Genomic DNA, 26,367 nt, shown 5'->3' with positions numbered 1-26,367 from the left:
AACCCCATTGTTTGTACAAAAAGTTTAGGCAGCCAGTCACTCTTACAAATTCTGGGAATGGTGGGAGCACTCCCGAAATCCAAGTTCCCAGGCACCAGCCAAGGGCCTACTTACCAGCAGCCTTTTCGAAGGGCGGCAGTCCCAGCCTGTTTGCACAGCCTGCTCACTCATTACAGCCAGGAAAAATGTAAGAAGTGGCTGGCACTCATGCGGATTTGGAAGATGCCCAAACTGTCGGGGCACATGGACAAGGGCCCCGACCTCTCCACAGGTGTTCTAGTTCCCAGGTCCCTGGGAGCCAAACGGGCTTTTCTTTTTATCTCCCTTCCGTAACTGGATTTAATGAGACCTTAGGCATGTGTCAGCTAAGAGAGCCACTGAGTGGCAGCTCTTTTAAGGGTTTCCAGGCTAGTTTGGGGGCCAGGACTACCTCTGTGACTTTCTAAATAAACTTTCTCTTAAGAGAAAAAAAACAAACAGGACACCAATTTGGAGCAATCTCTGATTCCTTCTTTGGGGCTTTTGCTCAACAGTCTAAATGTGTGCACTTAAATGTGACAGTTTGCCTATAAGAGTTTGCCTCTGCACGTATCCAGGTTGTTGATGGAATGCCATTCCTTGCGGTTGTAGGATTGGGGCCTCTGTGCACTGGCTGCTCGCTGGAGCAATGCCATCATCTTCTAGAGGCTGTCTGCAGTTCCTTGCCATGTGGTTCCCTCTATTTTCCCTCTCATGGTTTGAATCTCTTGGGAAGCTTTAAAGAACCTTAAAGGGCTCATGAGATTGGTCAGACCATCCCAGATACCTCCCCTTCTTCAAGTCAATTGTAACACAGTATAACCTAATCACAGGAATAGTAACCCATCCCATTTACAGTCCCGGGTACTATACAGGGTGTGTACATCAGGGAGTTGGAGTCTTGAGGGGCATCTCAGAATCCGCCTACCACAGTCTCCATTCCTTTATTTACTCACACATCACATGCTTATGGAGTGCCTTCCTTGTGCCAGCCATAGTTCCAGGAGTTGGAGATACAATGGTGAACAAGACAAGCTTGGTCCCTTAAAGTTTACCGTCTAGTGTGGCGAGACAGACAGTAACCAAGGCAACAAAGAAAACTACCGGTGAGTAATGAATGCTCTGCTGAGAATTAACATAGGGTGGGATTTAGGTTTAGATTGGGTGGTCAGGAAAGGAGGAAATCTCTGAGGAGGTGCCATTTTAGTTGCTCCATGAGAAGATAACACAATGAAAAGGTCCTGTAAAGATTGTTTAATGTCCACAAACCCAAGATGGAAGCCCACACCCTGTGGTTCCAGGTTCTCCAGGTTCCCTCTAATCATATTTCACATATTTAACAGAGAAGCCTGTTTTCAAACCACACCCAAAACCACTATGCACAGTGTCTCACTAATTCTGTTTGCTTGGCCCGAGCTGGTCTGTGCAGCTTTGGGCTTAATTTCCTAATTTCCCAATTTCCCAAGCAGGAGCTGGGCTTCAAGGCTTGCCGACAATGGCATGCGTAAGTACGTGCTCCAATTCCCACAAATCGTCCCAGCCGTTACCTTCAAGGGACTTTCAGTGTCATAGTGGAGACCAACATACAGATGGGCAATTAAAATATAGGAGGCTTGCTTAAATCAGTTAAGTCATTTTTTCAACAAATATTTCTTGAGTACTTCCTCTGTGCCAGGCAGTTCTAGACACCAGAGACACAGCAGTTGAACAAAACAGACTCAAATCCCTGCCCTCATCAAGCTTATTATAGTCTAGAGGGGTAGACAATAAAGACATAAACTCATAAAAAACATATTGAGGATCAGATGGTGATTAGCAAATGCACGCTATGGAGAAGCATGAAAAAGAGAAGGTGTTTGGAAGTGTGGGAGGAAGGTAGGTTATTATTTCATGAAAGAGTTGAGGGAAGGCATCATCGAAAAGGTGACATTGGTACAGGATGGGAGGGACAAGGGGGAGGGGGAGGAGTTGTGTAGGGCCTGCAGGCCATTATAAGGCCTTTGACTATCACTGCATGAGCTGGGGAGCCACAAGATGGTCTTGATCAGGGGAATGACACGATCATTTCACTTTTGTTCTGAAAGGATTCCCCTGCTTGCTACGTGGAAAGAGAAGGGAGTGGAGGGGAAACAGGAAGACAAATTAGCAGGTTATTATACACTCCAGGTGAGAAATGAGGTTGCCTTGGACCAGAGTGACAGCTGTGGAGGTGGTAGATATGGGATTTGTTGAAGGACTGACTGGATGTGGGGATGTGACAGAAAAAGTAGAGTTAAGGATGTCTCCAATATTTTTGGCTTGAGCAACTCTAAGAACGAAGTTGCAATTATTTTACATGGGGAAGATGACAGGAGGAGCAGGCTGGAGGCAGAAGACACAAGGAGTCTGGTTTGAGGCAGGTTGGGTTAAATGTCATCAAACATTTAATGCATGTGTCAAATAGGCATCTGGGTGTGAGACTGGCTTTCAGGAGAGAGGCTAAGTGCTGGTGACACAATTTGTAACCTATAAGCATAGAGGTGATGTCTAAAGCCACGAGCTAGAAACAAGAGGTGAATGTAGTTAGAGGTGAATGTAGTGGAAGAGGTCCAGGCGCTGAGCCCTGGGACTTTCCAACCTTAGAGGTTAGAGTGATGCAGAGACATCAGCAAAGGAGACTGAGTATTCAGAGAGGCAGGAAGAAAAGCAGGAAAGGGTGATCCTGGAAGCCCAGTGAGGAAAGTGTTTCAGGGAGGATGGCACAATGAACCCTGTGCGAGCGCAGGCAGAACCCAGTGCAGTAGCAATAGGGGCTGGATTTAGATCGGAGCTCAGACTGGAGAGTAATAGGAAGCAGGCAGTGTATGAGTACAGGGGCAGGTGGGTGGGTAGGTAGTGGAGCACCAGCTCTGCTCCAACTGCTCCACTGTTTGCAGTGCTATAGAAAAGGGGGCCATCAGTTGAGAGTGGAGGATTGGAGAGGGGACAACGCATGCAATTATCACCTGGGGGAACGAGGGAGTGCCTGGGGACCTGCAACAGGAAACTGAAGGGCAGTGCGGGGCTTGTCGAGGCATGTGGTTGGGAATTTAAACTGGTATTTGTCAACAGCATTGTGAATTTTACTCCGGTCACATTAGGCTGCAGGCAAGGAGTAGGTGGAGGGTTGGATTGGCCAGAGTTTGGGTAGAATAAAGGGAGAGCCAAGCAAGGAAAAAACTAAACGATGGAATCCAAGCTGGGTATGGAGGAAACAAGATGGGGATGAGAGCAGTGAAAACCAAGTAGGGCTGATGAGTGGGTTGCAGGGCCCAGTCAGGCAGCAGGGCTGTTGGACTTGGGGTGCAACAGGATTAATTTACCAGAGGTGGTGGTGGCCAGGAAGTGAGATACTTGAAATCAAGATTTGGGAACTGAGATAGTTGGTATGACAAGGTCTACAGTAGAGGTCAGCAAATTATGACCTATGGGTCAAATTCAGCCTGGCCTGCTGCCTGTGTTTATACAGCCTTGAGCTAAGAATGGGCTTTACACTTTTAAATATAATATACAAAAAAGAGAGACTATTTTCCCTTCAGTAAGAGTAATTGCTCCAAGAATTAAAGATATTGCCTCCTGGCCTGCAAAGTCTAAAATATTTATGATCTGATCTCCTACAGAAAAAAATTGCCGACCCTGGTCTAGAATCTAGGGTACTACCGTGAGTGGCTGAGGTAAGGCAGAGGACACCATCATTGAGGCCAGAGAGCCAGGATATTGGCAGGATCACCTATATGGGTATAGAAACTACTGATAATTATGATGGTAGTGTTGGCTAAGAGTCATGGAATGATGGGGTATGACCTGGGATCTGTAGTTGCCTAGAGAGAACTGTAACATGGAGGAATTGAACATGGTCTAGTCTGATGGTGTGAGTGTCAACGCTTGGAGTTTAAGGTAGGAAAGAGAAAGAATGCTCTGTAAGGAGCTAGTGCTAGTGGAAAGAGCTAAGCAGTCATTGATCCACCTCCAGATTCCAGAGGAAAACATACAGCCACCTGGGCTACAGGGACAGCTGAGTGCACAGGATGGGTCCGGTGATGGAGTTAATGGTGGCCTGAGCAAAAAGTATATGCAAAGCAGAAATTATGTCAGCCCTTGGCTGGCAGGAAAGGCTTTGCAGAGGAAAACTTTGAGCTGAGGCTTGAAGTGATAGCAGGAAGCAGGTAACAGTGGGTGGGATGGGGAAGAAAGAAGGGATAGACAAGTGTAGAAAAGCATGATACCTTTGAACAGTGACCTCAGAAAATCACAAATGAACTTTGGCATAGCTGGAGGTTCAGAACCCATGCAATTAGGAGCTTTTGGTGAAGGACGTTATTGTTTCTTCTTTAATATTTGCATGCCAGGGCTTAGGTATATTGAGCGCTCCTTGTTGATGGGTACATGCGTATGAATAAAAGAAGACATACATCTGACTTTCAAACTTAATACTTCCCCACAGGTATAGTAGGAAACTGGTTTATATAAATGTTTACATAATACGGGGATTCATTCATCTCTCTAGCATTTTTTGAAAGCATCCTACCTGCCTGATGCTCTGCCAGGCACTGGGGACACAATAGTGAACAACACAAAGATGGTCCTTCCCCTCTCTGACCGTGCAGTCTGCAAGTAATTGCACTGAAGTATGATCAGTGCTAAGACTGGGTGTTATTCGTGCTCACTGCCTTGGCATCTAAACTAATTGGGGGTGCCAGGGAAGAATCCTGGAGGAAGTGACATTTAACCTGAAGGAGAAATAGGTGGCTGTCGTCAGAGCAAGAAATGGTTGGTGGTGAAGAAAGTTCCAAGTGAAGTAATGGCATGCCTCAGGTTGGAGGTGGGAGAGAGCTGTCTAAGGCACTGAAAGACATTGAGTGTGTTGAGAGATGGGCCTGGAGAGACAGTGGAGGCCCAGATGGCAGTGGCGTCACTGTCTTCATGGAGCTTCTGCCAAGCTCCATGAAGTCTTTCTCTCTCTAGCAAGTCAAGTCCAAGAAGGGAGGAATCATGTCTGTCCTGTTCACTGCTGTGTAACTATAGGTGCTCACTTCCCCCGTCTGGTACATGGTACGCACTTGATAATGGTTTGTTGAATAAATGTGTAACCGTGAGCCTTAGTTTACCTCTCTGAAATGTATGGTCATCAATATAAATATCATCATTACAGCATTCTTGTAAACAAAACGATGAATGTGAAAGCATTTTGTAAACTGTAAAACATAATACTTGTGTTTTTTAAAAAAATATATCTTTATTGATTTCAGAGAGAGGGAGGAAGAGGGGGAGAGAGAGAAACATCAATGATGAGAGTCGTCATTGATCAGCTGCCTCCTGCACGCCCGACTGGGGATCGAGCCCGCAACCCGGGCATGTGCCCTGACCGGGAATCAAACCACGATCTCCTGGATCATAGGTTGATGCTCAACCACTGAGCCAGGCTAATACTTGTTTTAAAGATGTAAGATGTTATGTTGCAAATATGTAGAAGGTAGTACCTCTGTTGTTCTCTTAACAACTATTTTTTTGTGGGTTTTTTTTTGAGAATTTTATTTACTCCACTCATCAGAAAACACCCCAAAACACTATGTTAGAGAAAAAATATCCAGGCATACGTACTACAAAAGTAGCTTCATTAGGAAAAATCCTTCATCAGCCTGATCACTTCCTTTTACCGTTTCCTAAAGTAGCTTCTAACATATTCAGGTTGCTTGTTTTCTACTAAGTGAGCACTAATCAACAGCAAGTAATTATGCTTTTCTCCTGGCTCAGAATAGATCCTACCTTGTCACTCCTGCACCAGTGAATTGAGTCCTTGAAAGCAGGTATCTTGTCTCTCTTTATGCCCAGCCTAACATTATGGCTGTTAGTTGGTATTGAATACCTGTTGGTTGAATGTAATAGGTAAATTTATCCTGGAAATTGACATAGCTTTACTTATTTACAAATATGGTACTAGACTAAATAATTTTACTTAAAGTACTTAAATGATCACTGGCTATTATATTACCAAATGCTTCATATACTTTAACTTGAAAGAGAAAACATACAGAGATACTGGATTTCATTTTACCTCCCAATTTTCAAGTATTTGTCTTATTTTAGGTCTGCCAAACAATGAGTATTAATTAATGAGGTCATTTTACCATTTTCTTTCAGGTATGATAATGGAAAGATAGGAAGGTTGGAAAGCTTTTTCTGCTATTTAGGCCAAGTTTCCTTTTATTGTTATGACTACGGCCTACTAGTTTTTTCTCTACAGCATTTAAAAGCTGTATTTGCTCCTATGTGTAGCTCTTTAATTCTGACTTAATTATTATATACACAAAACGAGTCTCTTGATCCTGCCCCATAAAACAGTTCCTGCAGCTTCTTAGTACTTGTTGCTCAACCCTGCCTGGCTCTTAGTTTTGAAGGAGTAAGCTCAGGCATTTCGTGGTTTAAGCATTTTGGAGGAAGAACCCTCTGAATTTTAATTTTAAAATAATCTTTAAGAACTTGTGATTTATTTTTTGTGTGTCTGTCTGCATTTTCCAAATTTTCTTTCTTTACAGTGATACATTTTGTTGTCTGTACTGTGGTTTCCTCGTTCATTCATGTAACACTCATTAACTCACACAGACCCTCCATTACAAAATGTGTAATAAAGTTGCAATAATTCATCCCACTGCTGCTTTCTGAATTTTTCTTCTCAACTCGCCTTAATTTCATACCCGGGGCTTGAGTAATGAGATTCCGTTTAAGTGGCTTTCAAGTTCTAGGTATAAGTAGTTGAACGTTCATTAGGATTATTAATCAATAATAAAGACTGCAGCAAAGGGCCTGTTATAAGGTGACTTTCTTTTCACTAACGCTCATTTTTCTTACGTTTGTGATGTGCGCGGGATGTAAAGGCGGCAACGCTCCGCCTATTTTCACACGCGCAGGCCGGCTCCGCGGGGCGCCCGTGCCCTCCGCCAGGCTGCGGGGCCACCGGCCTGTCCCCGTCGTCAAGGTCTCCGCGCCACACTCGCCTTGTGTCACCAACTTTTAAATTTTACCTAGACAGGAAACGAGCTTGCTTATTTGTTATCTACTTCGCCGCTCCTCCCCATGCTAGTCCGCGATGCGACAGGTCCCCCCTCTTCCCAGCGGTGAGCGGCGCTGACCTCAAGACACCTGCTCAACGCCATTTCCGTTAAACGGATAAATTCCACATCTTCACTCAGCCCACGCGGGCCACCCCCGGGCCGACCGGGCCTGGTTGTGACTTTGCAGGACTCCGCGCAAATCACGGGAAAAATGAACCTGTGCAGACACCTGCCTGGTAGTGAGACGTGAACTCTGACCCGAGTCTCACCGCTCCCACCCCGAGCGTCGCCGGAGCAGCGAGGGGCCTGGGCCCCACTTCCCTAAAGTTAAACCTCACAGTTCCGAGGCGGCCCCGAAGCGCGAGGGTGACGCCGGCCGCCGCCACGTCAGCCGCCGCGCGTCAAGCCAGCGCGCCTGCGCGCGGGAAGGGGGGCGGTGCGCACGCGGAGGACCGCCCCCCTACATCCGGGGCCTGGGCGGCGGCGCCGCCGCCGCGCTGAGGTCACGTGGCTCCCTCTTTTTTTCATCTCTGGCTGGCTGGGCGCGGGCGACTGCTGGTGAGGCGCGTGGGACCTCGCGCTGGTTTCCCTTCGTCTCCTCTCCCGGCCCGGGCCGCTCAGGAGTTCACTGACGCCGGGTGAGCTGAGCCTGCCGCCAAGATGCCGGCCTATTTCCAGAGGCCGGAAAATGCCCTCAAACGCGCCAACGGTGAGTAGGGGGTCGGGGCGCCCCGGACTGGGGCGGCTGAGGCCTCAGAGGTCGAGGGGCTCGGGCCTGCTTCTCGCTGCTCCGCTGCCTGACTGCGGCGGGAGAGGAGGTCGATGCGGCCTGCCCGCCGCCGTCCCAGGCCGTAGTTGGGCAGGGTTCCCTTCTCGTTCCAACCGACCGGGGAGTGGGAGGCGCGGAGCCGGGAACCGTCGCCCTGGGGGCCCTTCCTTCCCCCCGTCACCTTCTGGGGCGTCTTGGGGGCCGCCGCCTGGGCCACTGGGCTACCCGGGCTGGCGCTAGCTCCTCCAAACTGTCTTCCTCTGCCTCGCTCTTCAGGCTGTGGGTCTTTCGTCTGCTTAGGCCCCCGTGCCCCGGGCCGCCATCTGGGAGTGCCGGGGAGGAAGAAACATGGCTCCCTCCCGGGGACAATGCACGCGAGAACCTCGACTCCACCTCCCGCGGGGGCCGGGAGCCGGGCAGTCCTACCGCCGGCCCTGCCCCGGACCCCTCCGCCCCCCAAATCTGGCGCGGTGTTTGCTGGGTCAGGGTCCACTCACCCTTCTTCTAGCCACTGCATTTCTGCTTCGGGGACTCTGACCCATATAACCTGCTTTCAGTTTTTTTTTCTGGCATTGATTATTGGCTGCCCAAAAGCCTATTCGGAGTCACAGGAAGTTGGAACAGAGTTAATACTGTAAGAGAGAGACTTAGAGTTCTCTCTTAGAGATGGCGAAACTGAGGCCTAGAGAGAGAGAATCATTTGCCCAAGGTCACTCCGGGAGTTAGTTGTTGAGCCAGGGAATAAACCTGAGGTCTCTTGACTTCGAGATGAGTCGTTTTTTCGCCACAGCGTGGCTTCCTGCGACTTGTATTTCCCTATGTGTACTGAAGCCACGAGCTCTTTCGCGAAAACTTGTGCGTGTCCCGGTGTATTCAGTAGACAAGTTATTACGTTGGCATTAGGGGGGTGCAAGTGTATCATGCATGTCTCTGGTCTTTAAAAACTTTCTTGTTTAGGGTTTTTTTTTTTAGCCGAACAATTTTTGTGGGGCATCTATAGCCCTTACTTTTACCCTTCCTCCACCCATACAAGTTTTGGTTCTCATCATGTTGGCGATGGATATTCCTTGTGTTTTATAGCATTATGTTTGTGGAGCTTATTTTTTTAGCTGATTTGAAAATTCCTTTTGCAAAAAGGTCAGTGTCAGTCATTACATAAAATTGATACTACTGATAATCTATCAGGGCCAGAAATGTGTTTGTCTCATGCTTATCATTTGAACGAAAAAGTAACAGTTTGGGGGGAGTAAACAGTCTGGAATAGGTTAATCCTACGTTCTGTGAAATAGAGTAATTATTTAAAAAACAAACATAGAACTACAACCGAAGATCTGATTGAACTACTCATTGTAACCAACCATCTAATGGTTAGAACAGGGGAGAAGTTTAAGTTTATAGGAAAGAAAAGAGATTGAAAACTTATCACTACAAAATAAAAATGTAGCAAAGTTAGGATTTTTTTTTTTTAAGTTTCAAAACTTACAATTATATTAAATGACTTGGGTAAAATTACTACTGGATTTGCCATTGTGGATCTTTTACAGTCATTTGGATGCTTTTACCAACAGGCTTTCTCCTCCATTCTAATAGGCTGAAACACTGTAACTCTGTGGCTTAACTATTACACATTTGATGTGTTAAGGCTTTATTTCCTTTATCACTCCTCCCTTCTGAATCTTCATATGAACTTAATATTTCAGTAACTTTTTAAACTTAGTAGGGATACATGATGTGTAACAAGTCATAAAAACTTTTTTCACTTTTTCTAAGTTGAAATTGATTTAACTCTTGAAGGAGAAGTTGGTGAAAGCACCTAAAATTAAAGTAGGCAAGATGAGAAGGTTACTGCTGGAGGGGAGAGGGAGTGGATTCTGTTTCTGTAGTTTTCAAAAAAGATTGTTGACTCCTTGCTGCAGCCCTTTAAAGTTATAGGATGGGTGTTTCTATGGTAGAAATACATGCCTTGCCATTCATGTAGCAATTTCTGTACCGTTGATCTTGTAAGAGATCTCTTCACAGAGTGTCAAGGTGAGCAGGATGTGGATGGCATATGGCACTGCTCACGAAATTAAATAGGATGGTAAAAGCACATTTCATTCAGTGGAAATCTCATTTCATCTAAATGTTTTATCTTTAATGTTTGTAATCTGAAACACACTAAGACCTAATCCATTGCATTATCTCAATAAAATGTGAATAAATTTAAGTAGAATTAGTCCTTTAGGTCACCCTGAGTCTGTATATCAGAGCAATTATTCAGGAAGATGAGAGCTTGCAGTTACAGGCAAAAAATTCGTACCCTGGCATCACTTGGGAAAAGCCCTTTTTTCAGATTATATTGTTAGTAGTGCCAAATTAGCTGACCCTGACCCTGTAACAGCTTTTTAAATTAAACTACACCAAGGGTTTAAAAATAAAGCTGTTATTAAACCCACAAATTTTGTAACATTATAGCTAATATACTTGGTCTGTTGTACAAATAAACTACTAAAATTTAAGGGTTCACCTAAACTTTCTTTATAGATAGATACATAGTTTCAATCTTTGTGTTTGAAAGGTATGCTCAGAGTGCACACCCGTTAATATAGTTTATAATTCCAGATTTATTTTTTGGGTATATCAGTCTGGAAAGGAACATTCTTTCAACATTGCAATAGAGCTTTTAGTGTGTGTCAGTTCTTTTCAGCCCTCCCCCCCCAATTAGATAATTCAGAGGAACTAAACTAATCCTCCTTGTATACATGTAAGGGCAAAGATTATCGTGGGAAATCTGTTCCCTTTCTAGTTTTTTCTTTAAAAATATCCTTGCCTGGTATCCATGTTTTTTTGGTGATGTTTGAGGTGTTTGTCCTATTAATAATTACTTTTTAATGGATTTGCTTTGGCTTGTTTGAACCTAATTCAGAGTTGAAAGTATGGTATGGGATTTGGAATCACAAATTTTGATTGGCTATCTAGGAAGTGAAAAATATTTTTAATTCTATTCCTAAACAAGACTTTCTTTTTTTTTTTTTAGGATGACATTAAGAAGCCACACACTCTCATTTAAAATTCAGAGATTGGGAAAGTGAACTATTTTTAGACAGTTTAGTATTTTGCTATCATACCATATTGGAGCCAGCTCTCAACTTTAACTCTCTTTGAGCCTATTTTATGTTACAAGATATTGACAGTACTTACGTACAATAGTATAAGATTTAAATCTTCAATATAAGATTGGGAATTGGGTAGAATAGGTTATTTTGGTGCTGCTGTTGTTGATATTTTTTAACGTAAAGGATAAATTAAAAAATATTTGCTCCCCAGTTTTTGGCTGATAGATACTGTTTTTGTTAAATAGTTGTGAAAAAGACCTAAAGTATTGTTGGATATTAGAAAATAACCTTATATGCATGTTCCAAGAATAAGATAGGTAGGTCCACCCCTTAAAACAGGAAAGGTTTATTCCAACAAAGTATCTAGTTGTATTACATCTTTTGTTTCATTTCGTAACATTTTGGGGGAGGGGGTATAATAAAATTGACAACTGAAAATGGACTTTCTTTCATAATGGCAATATTAATATTGAGTTTATTGAAGTTTTAAAGATGAGTTTGCATTCATTTACATGTGAGGAATAGGATTTGATATTTAACAGGATAAAGTAGGATATTGTGTAAAGGTACTTATTTTAGTACGTTTGTGTTGTGATTTATCCTGTTGCAAGCTTTCTAAAATACTAGAGTTAAAATATTGTTTGTAGCTTTCCTCGGGGAAAGAATGTTCACAGTCAATATTCCTGAAAGATCTGATAGTTGGAAGGAAAAATATTAGAGAATTACTAAATCTGTAGATTTAGTAAAATCCCCAAATAAGGGACCTTTTTCTCTGTTCTTTGCCTAGCATAGAGATGCATGGTAGATAATGGTATATACATTGTTAGTTTACTCTTATAGAATTCTTTGTCAAGGATTTTTTGTTGTTGTTGATTTTAGAAAGAGGAAGGAGGTGGGGGGGGAGAAACATTGATTTGTTGTTCCACTTATTTATGCATTCATTGGTTGCTTCTTGTATGCCCTGATGTGGGATCGAACCTGTAATCCTGGTGTATTGGGAGGACGCTCTAACCAATTGAGCTCTCAAGGCAAAGATTTTTTTTAAGGAGGAAGATAATTATTTTTTTTAAATGGAGATGTAGTGATTTAAGACACTTTTTATAGTGTAGACTAGTGCTTTAGTTCTCCCAAATTGTTATTCAAGTGTTCAATGAAAAGTTTCTGTGAAATTTGGCAACTACACATTGAATTTAAGTTGCACAAAACCAGATGACTTACATTAAATAACCTTTCCCCCCCACAGTTTATTATTTGTATAAAAGATAGCAAAAAATAAATTTCAGCTGTAGTCAGAAATAATGTGATGGAGCCTTTGCTTTTGACCGAAATTCAAAATGAGCAGTATACATGAGATTAGAACTGGATTTTGAAATATTGCCAAATATAGAATGACTTCAGGTTTAGGTGGCAGTAAATTAAAAAGTGTGTAAGTTTCTTTGCTCTATATTCTAAAACGTTTTTTCCCAGTTTTAAAAAATAAACTTTTAATTTTAGAAGTTTGAGATTTGTAGAATTATTGCAAAGGTAGTACAGAGTTCCAATGTACACCATACAGTTTCCCCTGTTAATACCTTATATCAATATGATGGTACATTTGTCACCACTAGTGAACAAATACTGATGCATTATTATTAACCGAAGGCCATTCTTCATTCAGATTTCAGATTTCCTCAGCTTTGCCTAATGTCCTTGTGTTTCAGGATTTCACTTGGGATGCATCACATTAGTTGTTCTGTCTCCTTCGGTTCCTTGGTTGTGATAGTTTCTTAGACTTTTCTTGTTGATGACCATGATAATTTTGAGGGGTACTGGTCTGGTATTTTATAGAATGTCCCTCAGTTGGGATCTGTCTTAATATTTCCTCACAGACGGATAAGTGGAGACATACTATGTGCTTATGTATTGGAAGACTAAGTTTTGTTGTCAGTTCTGCCAAACTCAATGTATAGAATATTCCAATTCAACATCCCAGTGAACTATTTTGTAGATATCTACAAATTCTAAAGTTTATATGGAAAGGCAAAAGACCTAGTATAGCCAACACAGTGTTGAAGAACAGCATTAGAACACTCACACTACCCAGTTTCAAGACTTGACCATGCGTTCCTTTATAGCAGGGTTGGGGAACCTTTTTTCTGCCAAGGGCCATTTGGATATTTATAACATCATTCTCGGGCCATACAGAATTATCAACATAAAAATTAGCTATGAAAAAAGCTCCTAGATTAATTGAATTTCGAGTCCCACCTGTGGTTGCCTTGACAGGGCAGAACAAATGATTTCGAGGGCCGCATGCTGGACATTAATCAAGACATTGAGGTATTAGCAAAAGACCAGGCACATAGATCAATAGAGAATGAATAGCATAGAGAGCCCAGAAATAGTCTGACACAGTCAATTGATCTTATAGGAACATCAGTCTAATGTATTTTTCTGCCTCAAGTCTTAGCATGAACTAGCAAAAATTACACCAGCCAGAGAACTGGTGACTAAAGTCATACTTTTCTCTGTTTGTGGGAAGATTTCTTTTCCTCCTCATGACTTCAGTCTTTGGAACTTTAAAGTCACTGGTACAGAGGAATTGAGTGAAATCTAGTTTTACCTGTATACCATATTTTGAGATAGTACCAGGTTTTCATAGTTTTACCTTGGATAATTTTGGCATAGCTTTAGAAGTCAAAAATAAATGTGACCTAAAAAGAGATGGTAATGAGTTCAGAAAATAAAAATAAAACAGCCAATTTAAGAAGCAAGAGTTAGCCCTGGCTGCTGTGGCTCAGTGGTTAGAGTGTTGGCCCACCCACCGAAGGGTCGAGGGCTTGATTCCCAGTTAAGGGCATGTTCCTGGGTTTTGGGTTTGCTCTCCCCAACCCCAAATCGGGGTGTGTGTGGGAGGCAACCAATCGATGTGTGCGTGTCCCCCCCAACTCTGAAAAGCAATGGAAAAAGTATCCTCAGGCGAGGATTAACAAAAAAAGGTAAGATTTAGACTGTTATATATTATTGCTGATTTTAATTCTCCTGAATTACTTTTCCAGAATTTCTTGAGGTTGGCAAAAAGCAACCTGCTTTGGACGTTCTTTATGATGTTATGAAAAGTAAGAAACATAGAACATGGCAAAAAATACACGAGCCGATCATGTTGAAATACTTGGAACTTTGTGTGGATCTTCGCAAGAGCCATTTGGCTAAAGAAGGATTATACCAGTATAAGAACATTTGTCAACAGGTATGAACAGAGCTGGGTTTAATATTTTTGATAAGTGCTTTTAGTAATTTTGAGTTTACCTTTCAAAGGTAATAATATGTTGTGTCATAAAATTTGCTTTTAAAATATTATATGGTTTGTTGGGAAAAATGTTCTAAGTTTTGTTTTTGTTTTTTTGTTAGGTGAACATCAAATCTCTAGAGGATGTTGTTAGGGCATATTTGAAATTGGCAGAGGAAAAAACTGAAGCTGCTAAAGAAGAATCCCAGCAAATGGTTTTAGACATAGAAGATCTGGATAATATTCAAACTCCTGAGAGGTATGTGGGTTAAACTACTGGTAAATTTTTCTCTGTGTTTTTCTTAACATGTGTCTCCTTCCTGATTTGAAGTAGATGTTTATTAAAAAGACTGCTTATCTTTGAGATTTTTAATGTATAGTAACCAGAAGAATCATGTGTTATTCAAAATTCATAAAAGTGGAAAATTACAGCCTTCAAATAAGTGGGTGTATATTAATTGAAATGGTTGTACTGCGGGTTGGGAATTCAAATACTTGGACACTAAGTGTGACAGCTTTTATAGTGTGTCCAAAGTTGTAGGAAGAATTTGCACTATTTTACAACGATCATTTGGTTTTGGTGTTTTAGTCATGGCAAAGTAGGAAACTATGTCTAAAAGTGTTTTCAATATTTTTTATGTTTTTGTAGTGTTCTCCTAAGTGCTGTAAGTGGCGAAGACACTCAGGATCGTACTGACAGGTTACTTTTAACTCCATGGGTTAAATTCCTGTGGGAATCATACAGACAGTGTTTGGACCTTCTTCGAAACAATTCTAGAGTAGAGCGTCTCTACCATGATATTGCTCAACAAGGTAAAGCAAGAACTGATTTGAAAAGTTGACTTAAGAATAGATTTTGCAGCCCTGGCTGTGTGGCTCAGTTGGGCATCGTCCTGGTAGAGGTTGCCAGTTCGATTCCCCATCAGGGCACATGCCTGGGTTCCCTGGTGCGGGGTGTACAGGAGTCAGCTGATCAATGTTTTGCTCTCACATCCATGTTTCTCTCTCTCTCTCACTTCCTCTTTTTAAAAATCATTAGTAATTAAAAAATTTAAAGAATAGATTTTGCAAAAAAAATTAACTGTTCATGTTAACCTCCTTTTTCCATAGTGCTTATTTTACATAGTTTTTATCCTTATTGAAAGGCTGGCATTCATTTGAATATTAAATAAGTGACAGAAATTTGTTTTACTATTTAAGGTAATTCTATATGAAATATATTCCATTGATGGCTGAAAGACCTTTTAAAGTCATTTTGGAATTTTCCAGGTGATTCAAGAAACAAACTTGAGTTCTACCTTTTGCTCTGCTGTGCATATTCTTGGGAAAGCTACTTAGCTGTACATTGTATTTCTAAGGTCTTTTAAAGCTCCAGACTTAAGATTCCTTGAAAAAGATATTTTTCTTAAACAGTGTTACTAAATACAGAACAAAGCCTTTTTGATGGCCCTGGATCGTCATTATAAGTATCCAGTTATTATACTGCACATACTTTAAATCTGAAGAACGTATTGTTTATTTTCCTAACCTCTTTCCTTACCCTCACTTGCTGTCATTGCAACCTTTTAACTATATGTGACTGGAATGTATGTGACCGTATATAACTTGAGAGTGGCTCTTGTCTTTTTTCTACTTTGGCCTTAGCAGGAGCTTGTGCTGCCATTCTTTTTACTGTTGGGATGATTGGCATTTGTTCAAGTTTTAAGTGACTTCGTGATTATAAATATTTTACTAGGAGTATTAGAACCTGTGTTCTGTTTTGCTTACATGGCTAGCATATATGAATTTTCACTTAACATAAATAAACTTGGGTTTTTTGATAGCTATTGATATAAATATTAGATTGTGGTTAAATTGCATCCCTTTGTCTTAGGTCTATCAAAATAGGAATACTGTTTAGAGAAGGGCAGAATAATTTCTCCGAAATTATTCTAATAGTGCATATATGACAGTAGAAAGTTACTTTAATAGTTTAAAATTATTAATAAATTTCCATTCATAATTAAATGATTAAAGTATTTTTAAAAACATGGTTTTTACTGATTTTAGAGAGAGAGGGAAGGAGAGGGAGAGAGAGATACAAACATCGATGAGAAACATCAATTGACTGCCTCCTGCATACCCCCCTACCGGGGATTGAGCCCGCAACCCAGGCATGTTCCCTGACCGGGAATTGAACCGGTGACCTCTTGGTGCACGGGGTGACGCTCAATCCACTGAGCCACACTGGCTAGGGCTAAATTATTAATATTTTAATGACAGCAAGTAGTTCATGCGTACAACTATGTACACAGTTGAAATTAGGTTACTGTAAGTTCCCAGTTTGTACGGTATTCATTAGTACAAAAGCTTGCTGTCTATGTAAGTTAGATAACAAAGTTCATTGTGCATATGACCCTTGAACAACACAGGGGTTAGGTGCTGGCCTCTATTATGCAGTTGGAAAGTCTGTATAGAACTCCTGACTCCCCAAAAACGTAACTAATAGCCTACTGTTGACTAGAGAAGTCTTACTGATAACGTAAAATTAACACATATTTTGTATAATTATTCTATTTTGTATAAGTATTATATGCTGGATTCTTATACTAAAGTAAGCCAGAGAAAGAAAATGTTGAGAAAATTGTAAGGAAGAGGAAATAAATTTACAGTACTTAACTGAAAAACACACCTGTGTATAGGTGAACCTGCACAGTTCGAACCTGTGTTGTTCAAGGGCCATCTGTATTTCAGGCTAGAATTTTTTTGCTCTTTTAGGATTTGAAATGGTAAGTGTTTGAAAGGTGAGTCCCTCCTAGACTTAAATTTGAATAATTTCTCATTCGCAAACTCAGAACCGCATTTTAGTCCTAGGACTGGATGACTATGTCCAAAAGGTGGTCAGGGCACATGAAGTGAGTTTTAGGACTCAGATCACTTCTAAAGACTGACGATGAGCTTGGTAAATCTTGTTAAAGTAACTGATCTTAATATTTGGAATAAAACCTATTCAAATCCTTCAGTTGATGGGGGCAAGTACCTAATGTGTTTTACATTTGTGCTTATAGCTTTCAAATTCTGCCTCCAATACACCCGCAAGGCCGAATTCCGTAAGCTGTGTGACAATTTGAGAATGCACTTGTCTCAGATTCAACGCCACCATAATCAAAGTACGGCAATCAATCTTAATAATCCAGAGAGCCAGTCTATGCATTTGGAAACCAGGCTGGTTCAGTTGGACAGTGCTATCAGCATGGAATTGTGGCAGGTATGGTGTGAACCACTAGCTTATCTTTCAAGTAATAATAGCCCATATTATCGCCTCCTTCTTAGTATCTTTATCTTGATATCTTTTGGTTAATTTTAATAGGTGAGGAGTTTAAGGTTGTCTGATGGAGTAGGGAGAGTCCTGGACAAGGAATCTCAGAATATTTTGATTCTAGTTGCCAGCTATGAAATCTGGGCCAAATCATGTAATCTCTTTGGACCCAGTTTCTTTCCATATAAAACAGCTTATCCTCGGTGCTGCTTAATGTGTGGCTCAATTCCTGGTGCATCTGTGAACTTTTCACTGGTTTGTGATGAAATAAGTTTAGAGGAGAATATGCATATATAAAGCGTTTTGTTTTTAAACGGCAATTTCATGATAATTTTGTGTCTGTTTACTTTGATTTAAAAAAGCTTGTCTTTCCACTTTATTTTTGTAGTAATATTATTGTATTTTGTAAAGGTATTGGTGGTAGCAGGTTGGAAATTAAAGAACAAAGATTTCCTTCACTGCAAATAGAGAAGTGCTGCACTCGATTGTCTCCTGGGTTTCTTAGCGTTGCTTCCGCTTAGTTAGCATACATGGTTGGTAATCAGTCCTGCATTGGAGGTCTCAGCCATGTTGGGAATCCTCCTCTGCTTGGCCTTCTTTCTTTAATTCCACGAAGACATTTTCACATGATTTTGTAGTCATAAGCTGAAACTTTAATATATTTGATCTCCCAAAAATCTAATAGAAATTACAGAGGAAGAAACTAAAAATCGGTAGTTTTTCAGCCTGCTGAAAATGGGATTTGATTTCCCTCTCTCTTGTGATACCTTCTTTTTCTATAGGGACACCCTTAAATTACCTAATGAACTAGAGAGGAAAAAGTTACAGAATAGAAGTAAATGTGTTCATTATAGGAAATATGGATAAGTAAAAAGAGGACAACATTCATGATCTTATAATTCAGAAATAATCTGTTGTGTTTTATGTTCTTCCGGATTTTTTTAAATATTCCCCTAAGTGGTACTATATTATGCACATTTTTCTTAAAAAGTCTGTTCTACTTTAAGGAGTTTTAAGAATTTTGTAATTTTGCAATTATGGCAGTTTCCAGTAACATACTAGATATTAAGTTATAGATGAATAAAAAAAACTACACATGAAAGCATTTTATTTACCACTTTTATTAAGTGTTTTGTGCTTTAGATTTCATAAATAAATTTCAGTTAGATTTTTGTTTTGTTTAGAATGCAATGACTAATTCATACTACTAATTTTAGGAGGCATTCAAAGCTGTGGAAGATATTCACGGGCTGTTCTCCCTATCTAAAAAACCACCTAAACCTCAGTTAATGGCAAATTACTATAACAAAGTTTCAACTGTGTTTTGGAAATCTGGAAATGCTCTTTTTCATGCATCTACACTCCATCGTCTTTACCATCTGTCTAGAGAAATGAGAAAGAATCTTACTCAAGAAGAGATGCAAAGGTAAGAATGTTATGGTCGGGTAGAACTAAGATTCTGAAACAAATGCCTACTACTAAATGGTATGGTAGTGTGTTCTAGATTAGGGTTTCTCAACCTCTGCACTGTTGACATTTGGGTTTGGATAATTCTTTGCGATGGGGGGCTGTGCCTTTAGGTTGTTTAGGCTCATCCCTTGTGTGTCTGCACTGGATTCCAGCAGCAGTCCTTCCAGTTTGTGAACCAAAAGTGTCTCCAGCAGACATGCTTCTTCTTAGATAGTATTCTTGATCTTCAGTAGCTGTCTTGTCCAGTAACCAGCTCTGTCAAAACTCAGTTGAGAAGCATTGAATATTAGGAATATTGGATATGAAAAACAGTGTTAAGATATAAGCTTTCTAGCCACATACAGGTATTTAGAATCTGTTCTTAGTAAAAAAATTAGACACTTAAAAACAAATATGTTCATGAATTCACTTTTCCCCAGTTATAAAAGGTTAACTATGAAATATTTGGGGTACATACATAAATGAATATTTTAAAAGGGTCTATAACTTAACAACGTAAAGACCTTTTTAAAAAAACATTACATGTAGTCTATTATCTTTCAGTCATTTTCCTTTTTAAAAAAAATACATTTCCGCTGGATTTGTGACTCATGTACGTTCTTTTTCTTTTATTGGTAGACCATGATATTTTGGCCTCTAGTAGAATTATGTACACAATTGTTTTTCTTTTAGTTTTACAGCAATACACAGAATCAACTTAAATGAAATTTCTACTGTATTTTCTTTGAAACTCTTAAGGACAGTGCTTATTATGTCATTTGCTGTTCCTTATGTAACCCAGGCCTGTTTGAGATTAAAAAAAACTTGGTTTCCTTTAAGGTACTTTGGTAACCTCTCTTTAGAGGGTACTATAATAGTAAGCATTAGGCTATTTAGCTCTATGTATATTGTTTTGCTTAATCTTCACAACAACCTTGTGACTTAGAAAATTAAGTATATTGCCTAAGATTTAGTCTTGAAAAAAATCTTAAAGCTGAGATGCCAACCCTTGACTCCAGGGGCTACAGAGCCTGCAATCCTTTTTTTTTTTTTAATCCTCACCTGAGGATATTTTTTCCATTGTTTTCCAGCGAAAGTGGGAGGGAGGGATGGACGGACGGCCAGTCAAACAGAGACACAGACATCAGTGTGAAGAGAGGCAGTCCTTAGTGTCCAATGGTGCTCTGAATTCAACCTTACTTTTCTCTTGTGATTTAAGGGAGCTGAAATTTAGCTTTTATTCTCCCCTCTTAATTGTGTTCACTTGGTCCTTGTAAGTTTTTCCCCCTTTCTTAGTGTCATTTAAAAAAATTTATTTTTTCACCCGAGGATATTTTTTCTTTTGCTTTCAGAGAGAGCGGAAGGGGGGGGGAGAGAGAAACATCAATGTTAGAGAGAGACAGTGATCCGTTGCCTCCTCCATGTGTCCAGACCAGGCCGGGGATCGAGCCTGCAACTATGGTACATGCCCTTGGCTGGAATTGAACCTGGGACCCCTCAGTCCGCGGGCTGATGCTCTAACTACTGAGCCCAACCGGCCAGGGCTTTTTCTTAATTTTTCAAGCTGCCTTAATTGTTTTTTTAAGGAAATACATGGTATACAAATGTGTTTCTCAACATTTAACCCAATCTTTTTCTATAGTTAGAGACCATTGACAGTAGTAAGTGGGTGGATGAAGTTCTGATCCTCCAGGTATTCATTTTAGTGTGGTCCATTTGTAATTAATCTCATGCTTTGAGGAATGTTGTTTATGAGTATAGTTGACATTCACAAGGTAGTATGCATATCTGTCACTGGCATATCATACCCGACGAATAAAGAGCAATGTCTTACTTCTTATCAAGTAACATTTACAAATTTAACAGATTTGTAAATCTTGTTCTGCAGAATGTCTACTAGAGTGCTTTTGGCCACTCTTTCCATCCCTATTACCCCTGAGCGTACTGACATTGCTCGGCTTCTGGATATGGACGGTATTATAGTTGAAAAACAGCGGCGCCTTGCAACACTACTGGGTCTTCAAGCCCCACCAACACGAATTGGCCTTATTAATGATATGGTTGGTATATGTTTGAGCATTCTTATATATAAGCTTTGAACAGAAAACTTTATGGTCAGTTCTTATAATTCATGATTAAATACTGGGAATTCTGATTCATTGCTAGGGGATTCTGATGCATGGATAAGTTTTAAAAACCTGTCTTGTAAGTCAGCACTGTGTTCTATTGAGTTGATTCCGCTCAAGTGGCTGAGCTGGATTTAAGTTTGATATAGCAAGTGAAACTCGGACTAGCTCTGAGGAATAGTATGGACCAGACTACTCAGAGAACAGTGATGGGCGAGAAGGTTCATGGCTTATGTTAGGGGGCTCTATGAAAACTAATCAAGCTTTCAGATATTGGAAATACGATGATATGGCTAAAATGCACATTTCCAGGTTTCACCCACTACATACACTAAATTTCAGAATATGATGCCTAAGGCAGGTATCTTTACAATGTTTTATGTTGATGGAATCTTTTCATTCAGCATTTATTTATCATACATGTGCCTATTATATGCCAGGCAAGTGATACTTAAACAGAATTTGTATTCCTGAGGAGTTTAGATTTTAGAGTTTCTCATTCACAGTAGTGGGACTTAGTCACTGTGGTACACCTCCAACAAATTACTTTGGCACATGGGAAAAAAGAGGGTCAGGTGCTTGAGAAAAAGCCTTATTTTCCTGCAGAAGCCATCTGTTTAGGTAGGAACTACAATAATCCCCCCTTGTTTGTGGGAGATATATTCTAAGACTCCTAGTGGATACCTGAAAGTACTGGTTTTTCCTATGTGTATATACTTAAGGCAGAGTTTTAATGTATGAATTAGGCACAGTAAGAGATTAACAGCAGAAACTAAACAATCAAAACAGTTATATCTTGTGAAAATGTTGTGTGAGTGTGGCCTCTCAAAATTTTGCGTTTAACACTGAAGAAGGTATGCCAAACCGGGAGCATGATCCATGGGTCTTGAGACCTGTCTACATACCACGCCATTTCGGGGATCAGTGATGGGGAGCCTTGGGCCAGCTGCCAGGACATCCAGATTTGGGTCCTCACTGTGCCTGTAGATAAGTGTGGATGTCTGTAAAAAGGGTACTTGTTTGTGTCGGGTGAATAGGTTAGGTCACTGCCCAGAGGCACTTATAAATCTTGGTGAGTTTATTATATATCCAAAGTCAGGACCTAAGCTTTGGGCTCATATGGGTGTAAGCACCAAGAGAATGATTCCATTATCTGAGGATCAAATTAAGTTCATAAGACACTGATCATAAGCTCAGAAAGCCAGTTGTTAATTGTAATGAGAAATACTTTAATAGGTTAGGACAGCCAATCTTAGCACATTCCCTATTTGGAGGGGTGTTAAATGGAGAATCTAAAATACCTTGATAGGAATGAAATTAGAGCTGAGGGAATTTTATTTGGAATCTTAATACCACACTGCATTCCAATAAAGATAGATATAAGGGCACTTATAAGGGAAATATCTCTGATAAGTATTCAAATGTTATAGGACATTAGTTATGCACCCATTTTGCATTGGAGTTAAACTTAGACTAGAATACTCAATTGTGTGGATACCATCCTCTTGGCTTTGGAATCTGCCCTTCGCCTCAGTCTTGCAACCTGGTCTATATGGGTACAGACTCCTGTACTTCTCAAGTTTTGCTGTGTCCCTGCAGTTACACTGTCTTTGGGTTAGCAGTTCCCAACATGTGAAGGATGAGGGTCCCATGCACTACATATTCTAGGTTAAAGCACAGGTAAGATAAGATTTGGTTATGGGTAGCTTTGGGGCTTATAAAATGGTGCCAGTCTTGTATCTCCTTTCTGAGAAAGATGACTCAAGCAGTATCTTTTTTTTGGAAGGAAGTTGAGTTCTCTTCAAATATAAACAAAATGTTATTAAACTAAAATATTTTTTTAGAAGAGTACAAATCATAAATGTAATTCAGTAAATTCTTAGACCACTTTACCACTTTTTATACCCTCTAAGGATAGCCACTGTCCTGATTTGTAACATCATAGATTTTTGCCTGTAGGGATATACTTATGATAAAGTTTATTTTATATTAAGTTTAAATGTCATAAGTGGGATCATATGTGAAATTCTTTTTCTAAACATTTTATTTGTGAAATTTGTGTTCAGCATAGCTGTTTTTTCTTTGACCATTTCTGTATTTTATATTAACCTCTCAGTTGGGGTTATTATAAATAGTGGTGCTGTGATAATTTATTGATTGTGTTTAGAGTTTTTATTTCCTTTTTAAGTTCTTATGGGGCTTTTCACTGTAGGTAGGGCAAGAGACTCAGCAGTTGTCCTGGATTCCTCTTCGGTAAATTTAAAGGTTGAGGCTAGGCAATCGTTAAATCATTTTCCAGATTCTAATACTGTATTTTTCTTTAATTTATTTTCAGTTCAGTATCCCAGTTGCAAAATTTCCTTTAGCAGTTAAACGTTTTGTTTTGTTTACTGTAGGTCAGATTCAATGTACTACAATATGTTGTCCCAGAAGTGAAAGACCTTTATAATTGGCTGGAAGTAGAATTTAACCCCCTAAAACTCTGTGAGAGAGTCACAAAGGTAAGCCTTTGTATTTTAAGTTTTGGTTATATCACTATGTAGCCTGCCCTAGTGCAGTTTTAGGATGTATTTCTGTTAAGAGAGTATTGTCCTATGTCTTTGAACTCAGTGCACATTTCATTGTCTTTTTTCTTTATGTCAAGAGAAAAGATATTTCTGATGTGCTAAACAAACCTGTGGAGGTAAATTAGCAGCATGACTTGACTTAGTCATTGCTGCCAGTCGCCTTCAGACAAATGTCCATAGCTTCATAACACATTCTGCATTTCTTTGCATTGTGTGATATTTTTGTTAAGGAAATTGAGGAAGTTCTGTAGATATATTCTTGTATCTGTTACACAGAAAGTGTAAGTCTTTTTCAATTTAATGGATTTTTATAGGTTTTAAATTGGGTTAAGGACCAACCTGAAAAGGAACCAGAGCTGCAACAGTATGTCCCACAGCTGCAAAACAACACCATACTCCGTCTTCTGCAGCAGGTAAAGATGAAAAATGGATGTTTTATGTAAGAACTGGAACTCCCCTTGAGGGCTTTGATCGCAAAACAAACTTTTAGGAATGGCCTAGGAAGTGCAAGTCTCCCCAAATTCTGTTCTCTGTTCAGAATTAGTCGTCTTATTTATTTGATTTGAAAAAAGAATTTTACATAATTTATAGTTGCTTTTTTTGTTCTGTTCTGTTGAACACTATATGTACATTTTCTCTTGTTAGTAATGTAGGGTCTACCTTATTTCTTGGGTTTAAAACCCACATGGCTTTTCATCATCTAAGGGTACCATGACTTATAAATTCAGACTATTGATGTAAATCTGTATTGCTAGGCTTTTTGCTATTAGAAAGTACTGCAGTGAGCATCTTTCTTACATTTATCTTTGCATACTTCTGTGACTTTCTGTAGCATAAGTAGTAGAATCAGTTATAGAGTTTACAAGTTTAATGCTTTAGTAGCTCCCAAAAAGGTTCTATTAGAGAGCCTCACACCAGTCATAAATGAGAAAAGCCTTTTCTCATGCTAACACTAGGTATTAAAATATTTAACATATTTTAGTCTGATTTCTTAAGTTTGGCTATTAAGGTATATAATACGGCTTAAAAGTTCCTGTTTTGCCTTCCATTTGTTGCATTTGGGGGAGGGGCTTTTAATATATGTTCACTTCAGTATTGTGCACATTTCATTGACCTGCTTTCTCGTGAATGTGAGCAGTGTTATTTCTTATGTGCTATACAAATAGTTGAAGGTTAATTAGCAGTATAACTAAGTAGTAATGCTGCCAGTCTCCTTCAGACAATTTTATAAAAAGTGTTCAGATGAATTAGGTAGCAGGTCTTAATCTGGAAATGTATAACCAGTTAGAGTTTTTTTGTTTTATGATAAAACTGTGGAACGATGATGCTTTTCAGAAATGGTATGAGGTGGTGGTTTTAAATCATAGGATTTGGGGTCGAGAGCCTTGTTTTGGAATGCCAACTCCAGCAATGGACTGTTAACATAGCTACTCTGAGCTTCAACTTTTCTGTGTAATATGGGCATAATTTCTACTTTCCCTGGTTGTATGAGACTGCACATAAAAAATGCTGAATAAATGATAGCTGTTATTAGTAACCTTATGTTTTTTATGCAGGTGGCACAAATTTATCAGAGCATTGAGTTTTGTCGTTTGACTTCTTTGGTTCCTTTTGTTGATGCTTTCCAACTGGAACGTGCCATAGTAGATGCAGCCAGGCACTGCGACCTGCAGGTATGTGCTGTAAGAGTACACAGGTGGGAGGCAAGGCCTTTGAGGACTAAAAATACATAGCTTTTGTTTCTTAGCTTTTGGTACATTGGCACTGATTTAAAGCTTTACTGAGCAAATCTTGTAGGTTTTGTATTCAACATTCTTTTGTTAATTTTTCTGAAGTTCAGTTTAAATTTTTTATCAGAAGCCATTCATTTGAAGAATGACTTCATATATGCATATAGATTTAACTATTGATGATAATATTTCATTTTCAAAGGTTCGCATTGACCACACTTCTCGGACCCTTAGTTTTGGATCTGATTTGAACTATGCTACTCGAGAAGATGCTCCACTTGGTCCTTATTTGCAGAGCATGCCTTCGGAACAGATAAGAAACCAGCTGACAGCCATGTCCTCAGTACTTGCAAAAGCACTTGAAGTCATTAAACCAGCTCATGTACTGGTATGCATCTTTGGGAGAAATGGACTACAGAACTTTTGAGGGGCCCTTACGCTTTGTCTTTCATAAAAAGGTTTGAGATGGTGTCTAAGAGAAGGGATTTATTATGTATTGTCTATTCACTTGTATTCATTAGTTTTGGTATTTTTATCAAATGCCTTTATCAGATGTACAGATCACTGAGCTGCTGCCTTCCATGGGGTAAAATAAATATACTACACATAATATACGTATTGGGCATACAACAGATCACACGATGATGATTCCCCCCCATAAAGGAGGACTCTGATTGGCTTTTCATTTTATGCCCGAGTTTTTTTTCTTGTTTGTGTACTCTGTTAGTGTTCCGCCTGGGCTTGAACATTTCAGAGTAGATTTGGTGCAGGGAAAAGCTGACCTAACAAATACAGGTTTTTCAGCTATGTCATTGCTGTGGGGGGGGAGTGATGCAGCATTTGGAACTGAAAACTAGTAGCTTGAATAATATCTTCTGTTATTAACTGCAAACACCTAGGGGTGATGCATCAGGATTATTTAGGGATTGTTAATGCCTGATACCATGGCATGTCACTTAATTTTTTAAAATATGTTC

General features: G+C 39.9%; 1 protein-coding gene and 1 long non-coding RNA gene across 2 annotated transcripts in view; one reads left to right on the top strand and one right to left on the bottom strand.

Moving 5' to 3' along the window:
• Positions 1-5,551: 5,551 nt before the first annotated feature.
• On the bottom strand, positions 5,552-7,511 carry LOC308566787. The gene is made up of 3 exons (XR_014000230.1): positions 7,167-7,511; positions 6,886-7,058; positions 5,552-5,902 (listed from the first exon to the last, which is right to left on the bottom strand). It is a non-coding gene; the product is annotated as an uncharacterized lncRNA (long non-coding RNA).
• Positions 7,512-7,602: 91 nt separating this feature from the next.
• EIF3A (eukaryotic translation initiation factor 3 subunit A) overlaps positions 7,603-26,367 on the top strand; it is a 33,737-nt gene continuing 14,972 nt past the window's right edge. Inside the window, exons 1-11 of the mRNA XM_081157554.1 lie at positions 7,603-7,797; positions 13,991-14,181; positions 14,343-14,479; positions 14,870-15,033; positions 17,268-17,467; positions 18,736-18,944; positions 20,856-21,027; positions 23,490-23,594; positions 23,975-24,073; positions 25,217-25,333; positions 25,593-25,778. Coding sequence (XP_081013680.1) covers positions 7,749-7,797; positions 13,991-14,181; positions 14,343-14,479; positions 14,870-15,033; positions 17,268-17,467; positions 18,736-18,944; positions 20,856-21,027; positions 23,490-23,594; positions 23,975-24,073; positions 25,217-25,333; positions 25,593-25,778 — 1,629 coding nt within the window. The 5' untranslated portion in view covers positions 7,603-7,748. The remainder of the gene's footprint in view (positions 7,798-13,990; positions 14,182-14,342; positions 14,480-14,869; positions 15,034-17,267; positions 17,468-18,735; positions 18,945-20,855; positions 21,028-23,489; positions 23,595-23,974; positions 24,074-25,216; positions 25,334-25,592; positions 25,779-26,367) is intronic.

The sequence above is a fragment of the Miniopterus schreibersii genome (genome assembly GCF_964146895.1).
Source record: "Miniopterus schreibersii genome assembly, chromosome: 14".
NCBI lineage: Eukaryota > Metazoa > Chordata > Mammalia > Chiroptera > Miniopteridae > Miniopterus > Miniopterus schreibersii.
The sequence above is the reverse complement of the archived record's forward strand: the minus strand, read 5'-3'. Positions and strand labels throughout refer to the sequence as shown.